Here is a 12921-nt window from a genome sequence, read left to right on the forward strand (position 1 = left end):
TTAGCCCCACAGTGGGATTTCTGGTCATCGTATATGAAATTATTACAAAACTGACCCAGGAGCTTTCTGAAAAGGGAAGACCTTTACCATCCTTCTTGATTTTGAAGTCATTTGATCTCCACTTTTACAGAGCTTATCTGAAGATACATTTTTACAATAGGCAAAGAGAACCAACAGACAATTGATTTTCCTAATGCACTAAAAATATGTATTAAAACATGAGAAAAGAGCATTTCTCCTCTATACAGAATTTTAAAGTCACACTGTAAAAAATAATTAGGTAGAGTGTACCTACCGGTTTCTGCTGGTACCTGGAAGAAATATGAAATCTCTCTTTTCGATAAACATGGAAACCAAACCTAAAGATTTTAGCTTTGCCAATTAGTTATAGGAACACCTCTCTTATATAGACTCAGTTGCCCATGTCCATTTTTCTAAATACATAGCCTTTGAACACTTAGCCAGGAGAGAAGGTGCCAAGTCACTGCAAAACTATATAGGTATATTCCCCAAGGACTGCCTCAGAACATTTCAGAACTCAAACTATTACTTTAAAGCTAATTCTAACAAACTTTTTCTGGTTTCTATATCCAAGTAATCAGAAGCCACAAGTCAGGAAAAAGGGAGAGTCACTAATGGTAGGCACACAGACATACTAAAAGCAATGACAGGAAAATAAACAATCAAAACCTTTAACAAGTAGATAAAACAATTCAAACTGCACATTGGTGTAGGGAAATTGCCTGAGAAACCTTAGCAGGCCCTAAGGACATCACTGTACCCAGCATAATACAATAACTGAGGTTCAGGAAAATGATGACTCTGGATCAATAAAGAGAAAAGAAATTATCTTGAGTAATCTCTGTTTAAAGAAAGCAAATGTAAATTTTAGAAAACTGTCCTTCCAAAATGATGCTCAGGAGGTCTTTTCCCTCAACTAGATGGGAAACTTATAGAGAAAGTAATTCCTGAGTACTCCAAATGGCTAAAGTTTTATTATACTTAGCATTTTAGTTCTTAAACATCTCACCCACAGTTATTTAACATGTTCCCATTATATGAAAATGCCTTTACCCTGGATTGGTAAAAGGATATATGGTTTTCATACTACTGCAGGCTACTAAGAGAAATTGTAACCTCCCCCACTCCCCGGCACCAGCCCTGCATGGGACAGTATCTCACAACTGTCCTAAGTTGGCAATAAAATACCTAAAGCAGGAGAGATCACTTGGGCATATTTGAGTTTTCACAAGTATATTTTGAGGAGGAAAGAAAAAGTGCCAACACAAATCTGATCATTAGTATTTTCAAAAGCTTCTGATATTATAACTGAAATTGAACACTATTCTGCTTATATAGTCACTGTTGCCAAAAATTTCCATTCGTATGTTTAAAGACAACTTTATGCCTACTGGTTACCTAAGGAACCACATGGCAGAGGCTTGCCGCACACTTTTCCACATGAAGGGACAGGATCCATGCATGTTTTCCGACCACTACTTCCAAGTTCTAGCAATTGGCTGAGAGGAGTTTGGCCACAAGGGCAACAGCGCACCAGGTGGGGAAGCCGTGGGCATGGCTGGCAGGGCTGAGGGTGGCACACTTGAGAACAGGTATGATTCCCACATTTCAAGTCCCTGTTAAGAAAAACAACAGACTATTACATAATTGTTGCATAAAATATGGCTTTATTCTAACTGAGAAAAACATAAAACCTTACTTGCCACATATCTTTAAACAGCCAAAGTCGCCAAATCCATCAGACTTTCCTACATCTGTTCCACATAACACATCTTGGGAAGTGCTGCCACAGTAGCATACTTGAGGACACAATTTCAAAAACAAAGGTGAGTAAACTGTATGGGTTCTTAAAATATTCCAAACAGTCTATAAGAACCTAGCACAAAATGCTACTCATTAGTGTTGATCAGACTTGATGCAGAAATAAATGTGGCTTATATAGCAGCTCTAAGACCCACCTAAAAGGCTTTATCAGAGGAAGTAAAAAAGGCCTTGTAAGACTGTCGGTATCCCATGGTGCCTCTGCAGCTGGTCCCCAAAATGGCATTAAAGTGAAGCAACCCCCTAAATTAAGAGACTATTACCTGGCCCCTAAGGCCATGGCTGAGAACCATTCACCCTGAGGCTCCCTGGGGTCTCTGGAGAGGTTACAGAAGATGGAAGCTAAGCTGGTGACAGTCGTGGAGGAGCCAATGACTGAATCCCTGCCATCTTCACTCCAACCCAAGCAGCACAGATTTAGTACTTTATATACTGGGGTTCACATAAAAGGCTCACAAAAACTTTCTATTGCTAAAAAGGAATAAAAAAAATCAGCGCAATATAAAATCCTTAATAATTTGTATACTACTACTACTGAATTTGAAGTAATCATGTTTGAGTATTTACATTGAGTAGAAAGTTCAAACAACTCAAGACTTTTATTTGCTAGGTAAAGAACCTGGTCCAACATCTACAGATCTTCCTGTGGGTTCAAGAAATAATGAGTTCCTTTATTTCTTGAGGTTAGCAATAAATATGTGTTATATTTAAGGAGTTATGTTTCTGATGTATTAATATGTAACAAAGCCTGATAAGAATTAATTTTCATTGGAGCTCCTGGGTGGCTCAGTCGTTAAGCGTCTGCCTTCGGCTCAGGTCATGATCCCCGGATCCTGGGATCGAGCCCCGCATCGGGCTCCCTGCTCTGCGGGAAGCCTGCTTCTCCCTCTCCCACTCCCCCTGCTTGTGTTCCCTCTCTCGCTGTGTCTCTCTCTGTCAAATGAATAAATAAAATCTTTAAAAAAAAAAAGAATTAATTTTCATCAATTAATATAATTTTTCTAAGTGTTACTTCATGGGGCGCCGGAGTGGCTTTGGCTCAGGTCCTGGTCCCAGAATCCTGGGATTAAGCCCTGCATTGGGCTCCTTGCTCAGCGGGGAGTCTGCTTCTCCCTCTCCCAACGAGCTCTCACTCTCTCTCTATCTCAAATAAATAAATAAAATCTTTAAAAAAAAAGTGTCACTTCACATTTTCAATTTATAATAAAAATTTATCCTGTTAAAATCAATCTGTGCAAATATACTTGGCCCTACATAATAAAGAGACCAAAAGAGTAGAAACTAAATTGAAATCTTGCAGACCTAATGATGCTTTCCTTCTTTCTCAGTACAACTTAGATATCTACTTGCACAGAAAATCAACATCAAAATAAATGCAACATTATAAAAACATCAAATCTTAAATCACGTATTTAGTAAAAAATAAAATAGAATATTTCTAACTTCAAACATTAGAAATAATGTTTATAAATAAAACGAACAGACCAAAAACTTTCAATGAGACACGAGAAGGGGGAAAGCCTCAAATCAATAAAAGCCCTAACCAAGACTTTTGATTTTTAAAATCTACATTCCATCTTCCAGTAAGTACTTTTGCAGTTTCATCCCCTGTTCTAAAACTGATTCATTTATTCAATAAAGATTTATTGGATGAATACAGATGTAGGAAATACAACCAATATTTATGGAATCAATGAATTGGTAAATTAACCCTAGTAACTGGGAATTCCTGCAAGGAGGCTTTTCTTTGCTAAGTTTCTGCTCAGACAGAACACAGGTACTTTTTTTTTATTTTTGGAGATGTGAGCAGACAGCTGTGAACAAAAGAATCGAGGGTCAGAAATAAACCCACACCTATATGGTCAATTAATCTATGACAAAGGAGGCAAGAATATACAATGGGGAAGAGAGTCTTTTCAGTAAATGGTGCTAGAAAAATTTAACAGCTACATGCTAAAGCATGAAACTAGACCATTTTCTTACACCATACACACAAATATCCTCAGAATGAATTAAAGACATAAATGAGAGACCTGAAACCACTAAACTCCTAAAAGTAAACATAGGCAGTAATCTCTTGGACACGGCCCTTAGCAACGTATTTGTGGACAGGTCTCCTCAGGCAAGGGAAATAAAAGCAAAAATAAACCATTGGGACTACAACAAAATAAAAAGCTTTTACACAGCAAAGGAAACCATCAATAAAACAAAAAGGCAACCTAACGAATAGGAGAAGATATCTGAAAATGAGATGTCTAACGAGGAGTTAATAACCAAAATATGGGAAGCCTGCCTATCCCTCTCCCACTCCCCCCTGCTTGTGTTCCCTCTCTCGCTGTGTCTCTATCAACTCAATAAAAAAATCTTAAAAAAAAAATTTTTTTATGTAACTCAACACCAAAAACACAAATAATCCAGTTAAAAATGGGCAGAGGACCCAAATATACACTTTTCCAAAGAAGACATACACACTGCTGACAGATGCTCAACATCACTAATCATCAAAGAAACATAAATCAAAACCACAATATCAGCTCACACCAGTCAGAATGCCTAGTATCAAAAAGATAAGGATGGGGCGCCTGGGTGGCTCAGTCTGTTGGGCATCTGCCTTCAGCTCAGGTTATGATCCTGGGACTGAGCCCCATGTTGGGCTCCCTGCTCACAGGGACCCTGCTTCTCCCTCTCCTCCCCACTCATGCTTTCTCTCTGGCTTTCTCTCTCTCGCAAATAAATAAAATAAAATAAAATAAGGACTAACAAGTGTTGGTGAGAATGTGGAGAAAAAGGAACCCTTGTACACTGCTGGTGGAAATATAAATTGGTCTAACTACTGTGGAAAACTGTATGGAGGTTCCTCAAAAAATTAAAAACAGAAATACCATGATCCAGCAATTCCAAAACTAGGTATTTACCCAAAGAAAATAAAAACACTAATTCAAAAGATACATGCACCCTATGCTTGTTGCAGCATTATTTACAATAGCCAAGATATGGAAACAACCCAAGAGTCCAAACAGATGAATGGATAAAGAAGATGTGGTATGGGGCTCCTGGGTGGCTCAGATGGTTAAGCGTCTGCCTTCAGCTCAGGTCATGGTCCCAGGGTCCTGGGATCGAGCCCCGCATCGGGCTCCCGGCTCCTTGGGAGCCTGCTTCTCCCTCTGCCTCTCTCTCTCTCTGTCTCTCATGAATAAATAAAATCTTTAAAAAAAAAAAAAAAAAGAAGATGTGGTATGTATGGGTACACACACACACACACACACTGGAATATTACTCAGCCATAAAAAGAATGAGACTTTGTGGGGTGCCTGGGTGGCTCAGAGGTTGGGTGACAGCCTTCGGCTCAGGTCATGATCCTGGAGTCCTGGGATCGAGTCCTGCGTCGGGCTCCCTGCTCAGCAGGGAGTCTGCTTCTCCCTCTGACCCTCCCCCCCTCATGCTCTCTCTCTCTCTCTCATTTTTTCCTCTCTCAAATAAATTAAATCTTAAAAAAAAAAAAAGAAAAAAAAGAATGAGACTTTGCCATTTGCAACTACATGGATGGACCTAGAGGGTATTGTGCTAAATGAAGTATGTCTGACAAAGAAAGACAAATACCATATAATTTCACTTTTATGTGGAATCTAAAGAACAAAACACATGAATCAACAAGCAAGCAAAACACCAAACAGACTCTTAAATACAGAGAACAAACTTGTGGTTGCCACAGGGGAAGTGGGTAGGGGGATGGATGAACCAGGCGAAGGGGATTAAAAGGTACAAACTTCCAGTTATAAGTCATGGAGATGAAAAGGACAGCATAGAGAATAGAGTCAATAATACTATAATAACAATATATGGTGACAGTGACTACACTTATTGTGGTGAGCACTGAGATAGCGTTGTCAAATCAATATGCTGTACACCTGAAATTAACAAAACATTCTATGTTAATTCAGTTCAATAAAAAAAAAGAATCAAGGGTCAGAAAATTATGACAATAAAAACAAAATGGAGCCCCTGATCAATCAGGAAATAACCTGAGTACAACATTAAATAGCCCTGTTATATATGCGTAGGCACAAGAGACACAGCAATATGAGCTGGTGACAGAAGAGCTGGGTGGTCATTGCTGGCTGAAGATTATTAGGGAACCAAAGGCAGTCTGGAAGGTCTGCTGCCAGCTTTAGCCTATTCAGCATTTTTGTCAACACATGAATGAACCCCTGGGAGGAATGCTTATTAAATCTCTAGATCCTAAAGAGGGATCCTAAAAGAATTACAAATGAAGAGGATAAATAAGCTATACTCACGACCATAAGAGTCTCCTAGATATTTACTGCAGACAGACAAAAAGTTTCCACCTGGGTTTGAAAAATCAGCTACACAAAAACAGAAAGGCAGAGACTGGGATCCATACAAATTTGTACAAAAAAGACGTGGGGGAGTTAGGTGAGAAAAAGCACAATATGAATCAGAGCTAAATATGGTCCGCAAAGGGACCCTCCCACACCACAGTCTATACTGCTAAGACCAAACTGCCAGTGTATACTTAACTCCTGCCTTATCTCAGATGGATTTGAGGTAGCATGTAAGGATATATGAAATATAACAAAGGAACATAAATTTAAAGATGTGAAAAGTAGAACAATGGCAGAGATATAGAATAAATCATAGCTTAAAAAAGTACACTATAAAGACAAACATTAGGTCTGTTATCCAGGGTTCCTAAGATAAAAAGATCAATCATCTCTGAGGAAAAACAACTTCTCTTGGAAATAAGGCCAGACAGGAATTTCCCCCAAGAGGACCCACGAAGAGAACAGTTGAGCAACAACACACAGCACAGTTCCTTACATGAAATCCTCACAGTACACAACATAAAACATTTCATAGGGTTGTTACATATTTTAAGTGCGAACACAGATCCATAGCATCACACCAAGGTAAAATCTAATGAAACAAAACTCTACAGGGCACCAATACATGATAGCCCAAGATCCCTGCAGATCAGGGGCTATTGTAAAAACAGAAGAATCACACAGTATGTGTTTCTTTGTGGCTGGCTTCTTTCACTTAGCATAATGTTTTGGAGGTTCATCCACTTCACAGCATGTATCAATATTACATTCCTTTTCATGGCTGAAGAATAATCTGCTGTATGGTTATATTTGTTTATCCATTCATCAGGTGACAGACACTTGTTTTTGTTTTGTTTTAAAGATTTTATTTATTTATTTGAGAGAGAGTGACAGAGATAGCAAGAAAGAGCATGAGCAGGGAGGAGAGGGAGAAGCAGACTCCCCGCTGAGCAGGGAACCAAATGTGGAATCATGACCTGAGCCGAAGGCAGACACTTAACCGACTGAGCCACCCAGGCACCCCAGGTGATAAGACATTTGAATTGTTTCCACATTTTGACTATGATGAATAGTACTGCTATGCACATGCACTTACAAGTTTTGTGCAGACATATATTTCCATCTCTTTTGGATATATGCCTAGGAGTGGAATTGCTGGGTCATATGGTAAAATTCTACATTTAACCTTTTAAGAAACTACCAGACTGTTTTCTAAAGTGGTTATACTATATTACTCTTATTACGGTTTGAATTTACATTTCCTTCTAATTTAATTACATTTCCTTTACAGCACCTTTCACATGTCTATTGGCTATTTATATGTTTTCTTTTTTGTTTTTTTAAAGATTTTATTTATTTGAAAGAGAGACAGAGAGCACGAGCTGGGGGAGGGGTAGAGAGAGAGGGAGAAGCAGACTCCCTGCTGAGAAGGGAGCCCAACGCAGGGCTCGAGCTCAGGACCCCAAGATCATGACCTGAGCCAAAGGCAGACACTTAACCGACTGAGCCACCCAGGCGCCCCTATGTTTTCTTTTGTGAAGCATCTGTTCAAGTCTTTTGCTCATTGTTTAGGTTGTTCCTCTTTTTTTGCTGTTTTGTAGGAATACTTCAAATATTCTGGATACAATCTGCAATTGATCTATTCATTTTCTTAATGGTATCTTTTGATGAACAGAAATTTTTAATTTTGATTAAAGTTCAATGTATCAAAATTTTTTTTATGGTTAGTATTTTTGTTGCTCTGTCCAAGAAATCTTTACCTAACCCCAAAGTTGTGAAAATATTCTCTTATAGTTTATTCTGGAAGCTTTATGTTTCTGGGTTTTACGTTTAAGTCCGTGATCCACGGAGAATTTTTGTGTAAAGAGTAAGACAGAGGTTGAGGTTTATTTTTTCGTACACATACATCCAGTTGTTCTAGCAACATTTGTAAAAAGACTCGCCTTTTCCCACTGAATTAACTTAACATTGTGGTTGAAAATCCACTAAGTGTACATATGTGGGTCTATTTCTGGACTTTATTATCTTCCATTTATCTACTAGTCTACCTTTAACACCAATAACTGCACTGTCATGATTATTGTAACTTTATAAGTCTTGAAATTAGATAGTTTAAGTCTTTCAACTTCATTCTTTCTCAAGATTTTTTTGGCCTTTTCAGATCCCTTTTTTTTTTTTTTAAGTAGGCCCCAAAGGGCGCCTGGGTGGCTCAGTTGTTAAGCGTCTGCCTTTGGCTCAGGTCATGATCCCGGGGTCCTGGGATCGAGCGCCACATCGGGCTCCCTGCTTCGCGGGAAGCCTGCTTCTCCCTCTCCCACTCCCCCTGCTGTGTTCCCTCTCTTGCTGTGTCTCTCTCTGTCAAATAAATAAATAAAATCTTTTAAAAAAATAAATAAATAAAATAAAGTAGGCTCCATGCCCAGTGTGGAGCCCGACGTGGGGCTTGAACTCACAACCCTGAGATCAAGACCTGAGCTGAGCTCAAGAGTCGAACACTAAACCAACTGAGCTACCCAGGCACCCCTCCTACATCCTTTTCAAGAAGTTACTTTTTAAAAAAATTTCCCAAATACTTTTAAACAGCATTTTAAAATCTACTGTCCAAATTCTATAGTAGGACAATGACCTATACTGGTATTATGAAACTAAACACGGAAACTAAACACTAAAACTAAACACTGAAACCATCTAAACATTAATGTATCTCCACTTCTCTCTACCCAAGGTACAGAGCTACTAGACACCTTGTAACTATAGGCTTAAGACCAATCCATGTCATCAAGACAACTATAAATAAGGTTCCAGAAAATACACAGGTATTGCTGACTGGTGCGCCCACCACTTACCCTGGTTCAATATGATCCGACAAGGCTGGCATTGACCCCCATGGCACAGCTCAGCACAGTGGTGCTGACCACAGTTCAAAAGATTTTCACATGGATTGGAACAGTGGACTGAGACGGCCTGACCACAGCGAACTGTGTGCCTGGAAAGAAAAGAGATGTATACATAGCATTAGTCTGATGCCGGACAGTAAGTTCCTGTTGGATAGCTAAACTAACAATGAAGCCCAAACTTAACCCCCCAGAACTATGAAACCTTTCTCTTGACCCCATTTCCGTCACTTTTCTGTTTACCCCCTCCAATCTTTATTTCCTTAATTATTCTCCTCCTCTCCACTTTTTCTTTTTTCCCCTGCTTTGCTTTCCTTATTTCCCATCCTGCTCTCTCTCCCCTATATTCTGACCAGTGAAGAAATGAAGTTCCTCTCTGTAGATTTCTTCACTGAGTTCCCATGAAGTAGCATGCAGGAGGGGAGAGAGCTGGGAGCTCCCACAGTATCTTACAGATGGAGGCAGGAAAGTTTGGGGGTTGGGGGCCGGGGCAGGGAAGGTTAGTTATAATGTATATACTAAGAATGGAAGTACAATGGCATTCTCATGGGATCTGGTACTCCGGCATTTTATGCAGTTATAATACTTAAGAACATACTGTATGTCACTTTGATTCAGGATGGGAAAATCATTCTGGCTTTGTTCCGATAAGCATCCTAATTTTGCTGACTTATTGCCTAGAGAAGGATATGAAGTTAGTGCTTTTAGACAACTATCTTCAGGTCTCTTTCCGGTAATGGTTTAGAGCTTGGAGTCTACTCTCCTGCAAGAAGAGTTTTATTCTATCCCCTACTTTAATCTCAACTACATATTTTGTTTTAAAAAGTCACTGTTACATACACAATCAGTTTCCAGTACTCAGCATCATGGCTAACAGCAACCCCTGGAGGTGAACACTGTTATTTCTATTTTATGATAAGAAAAATGAGGCTCAGTGTGACCAAGCAACTTGCCCAGGTCAACAACTAATTAGTGGCAGAGCCCAGATCTGACCTGGTCTTTCTGACCCAGAGCCCTTCATGTGACTCTCAGGCCACACCACTGTCCTTGTAAGTTCAGACAAATGTGATTCACTGAAAACTGGCTCAATCTCATTTTGTCCTGTGGTTCAAAAATCATTTGGGTCTTACTGAGCCTCAGAAACATTTCATAACTAACAGTGATCCTTGCCCTGATGACGGAGAACTTGTATTATAATGAAAAGAGGATGGGCTCTGGGGTCACTTATTTTTTCATTTAACAATATTCATTGAAAAAAAAAAACAACAAAAAAACAATATTCATTGAAAACCTCGTAGATGCCAGATATAATGCTAGGTATAGGTAAATGGTCCCTGTCTCCTGAACCTTAACAGGCCTGGGTTTAATCCTGATTCTTTCACCCACAGACAGGTTAAGAAAAAAGTCCCTGTCATCTTGGCATTCAGCTGAAATGGATAATCTCACCATGCAAATAACTTCTTAATCACTTATAAGACTGCAAAACAGGATCAGGGCAGCAGAGTCAACTACTATTTACAAAAAAGTACTATTTAGGGGCACCTGGGTGGCTCAGATGGTTGGGCGTCTGCCTTCAGCTCGGGTCATGATCTACAGGTCCTGGGATCGAGCCCCATTCGGGCTCCCAGCTCAGTGGAGAGTCTGCTTCTCCCCTGCCGCTGCCTCTCCCCGTTTGTGCTTTCTCTCTCAAGTGAATAAATAAAATCTTAAAAAAAAAAAATACTACTTATGCCTACCACTTATTTCTATCTACTCACTAATTCTTACTTTAGAAATTCACACATAAATCATCAAAGTGAACACTGAAGTCTTTAGAGAGCAGTTCTAACTTTACCTGGTCCGTCCACATTCACATGTTTTAGTCATGAAGGCAGGGCAGGGTGGGCAAGGTCCAGGATGGCAGAGACTAAAAGAGAAAGGCTTAGATGAATAAATGATACTCATGTATCCAAACCTGAACAAAGTTGCTCCTACTGGGTTTTATTGTGAATGTGCCAACAAATAAACCTACTATGAAATGTTTTAGTATTTGCCTAATGTTGATTAAACTGTTTAAACAAAAATACCAACAATGTTTTCATATAGAATTTATGGCATTATCATCTTAGAATACTTAACCAGAAAAGTAAAGCCCAAGTCAAAATACTGGTTTTCTTTGGTTCTGACAGTCAAAGATAACGTTTCCAAATATGGTCTTAGCCCATTTAGTGAGATGTTTTAGGGCCTCCTTTCCTTCAGATGTGATGCTGACCACCTAATCTGCATCACTTTTGATGTTCTCTGGTAGTCATGACAGGGGGCCATTTCTGCTAAAGACTTCAGAAAGATAGTTCATGCAGAGGGTTACTTTATTATTAAATTTACTTAAAATGCCTACTGAGGGAAGGAACAGTTTAAAAACAGATGAGTCAGGCGCCTGGGTGGCTCAGTTGGTTAAGCGACTGCCTTCGGCTCAGGTCATGATCCTGGAGTCCCGGGATCGAGTCCTGCATCGGGCTCCCTGCTCAGCGGGGAGTCTGCTTCTCCCTCTGACCCTCCCCCCCTTATGTGCTCTCTCTCTCTCTCATTCTCTCTCAAATAAATAAATAAATAAAATCTTTAAAAAAAACAAAAACAAAAACAGATGAGTCCCTGGGTTCTGAGGAAGGACCTATAGAAGCAGTAAAAGAAGGTTAGGGGCTGAATGCCCAGCAGGCAGCAGGCCAGGCTCTGTATCCCTGTCTGGGCAGCTCTCCTACCATGGGCAATTCCCCAGCAGCAACCCACATCCTGACCCACAAGGCCTCTGGCCCAACATTTGCCCCTGCTCCATGCAGCACAAGCACCAAGGTAACACTTTGAAGTCTGTTTTACTTTTGGATTTGGGTAATAAAAACAAGTTACCATTACTTGACCATTTACCATATGCCAGACTCTATACCAAGCCTCTTAGATGCATTAATTTAATATTCATAGAACTCTATGAGATAAATATTGATGTTCGTATCATTATTATTTTACAGATGCAGAAAGTGAGGCTTAGAGAAGTAACCTGCCCAAGGTCACACAACCGTTAAGTGACTTGACCCCAGGAATTAAACATTTGTCTGAAGTCAAAGCTGTAGAAATTTGTTATTTGTAACTAATCAACTGTTAGTATTGGGTATTCCTCTTATTTAGAAGTTGACTAGATACATTGTAAAGCTGGCTACTTACTGGACAGAGGGATTCGCATCCTAAAAACGTGCAACAGGACACTACACAATTGCCTTTTCACAGACAGAAGTCTGTCCTAGTCACTCTTTTGGACCTGGATATCACTGGGGGATATTTCTTCTTAGAAGCTAGCAGTATAGTATCGTGGAAACCCCATCTCCACCATGTCCTAGCACTATGACTTTGGGCAAGATATTTGGCCTTTTGGAGCCTCATCAGTAAAATGGAGATGATAAAGATCTATACATCTCTGGGCTGTTGTAAGGATTCAATGAGTTAACTCTTGCAGAGTGCCTGGCACAGGGTAAGTGTTCAGTAAATTGAAATCATATTGCCCTTCACCCCATCCTGTTACATGCTAACCACCAGATATATGTACTCAGAGCCATGAGCAAAGTGTGTCTACCAGGAATCTCCAGGGGTCTAGTGTTCCAACTTACAGGTTACAGGAATGTGGGCAGTCCTGGCCAGGCTGTTTCTTTCTACAAACCTCACCACAACTATGTGGAATTTCATTTCTGCTCCATTCAGGATTCTTTACCTTGCCTAAAACATATCAGATCAGAGAGTCAATGGTATAAACTTCAACCACATCTTATACTTTAATGAAACAGTATAATATAGCTAGACAGCATGAACTTCAGCGT

General features: G+C 39.7%; 1 protein-coding gene across 8 annotated transcripts in view; it reads right to left on the reverse strand.

Moving 5' to 3' along the window:
* Positions 1-12921, reverse strand: part of NFX1 (nuclear transcription factor, X-box binding 1) — an 88928-nt gene that overhangs the window by 52949 nt on the left and 23058 nt on the right. For all 8 annotated transcript variants that reach the window (XR_004681294.1, XM_035016476.1, XM_035016478.1 and 5 more), the window contains 5 exons: positions 12715-12820; positions 10914-10985; positions 9032-9171; positions 1721-1820; positions 1420-1637 (listed from right to left, as the gene is read on the reverse strand). Coding sequence is in view for 7 of the 8 variants with exons in the window: in XM_035016476.1 (XP_034872367.1) it covers positions 1420-1637; positions 1721-1820; positions 9032-9171; positions 10914-10985; positions 12715-12820 (636 nt within the window). In the remaining variant the exon portion in view is untranslated. The remainder of the gene's footprint in view (positions 1-1419; positions 1638-1720; positions 1821-9031; positions 9172-10913; positions 10986-12714; positions 12821-12921) is intronic.

Source organism: Mirounga leonina, unplaced genomic scaffold (assembly GCF_011800145.1).
Source record: "Mirounga leonina isolate KUSES-001 unplaced genomic scaffold, KU_Mleo_1.0 Mir_170, whole genome shotgun sequence".
Lineage (NCBI taxonomy): Eukaryota > Metazoa > Chordata > Mammalia > Carnivora > Phocidae > Mirounga > Mirounga leonina.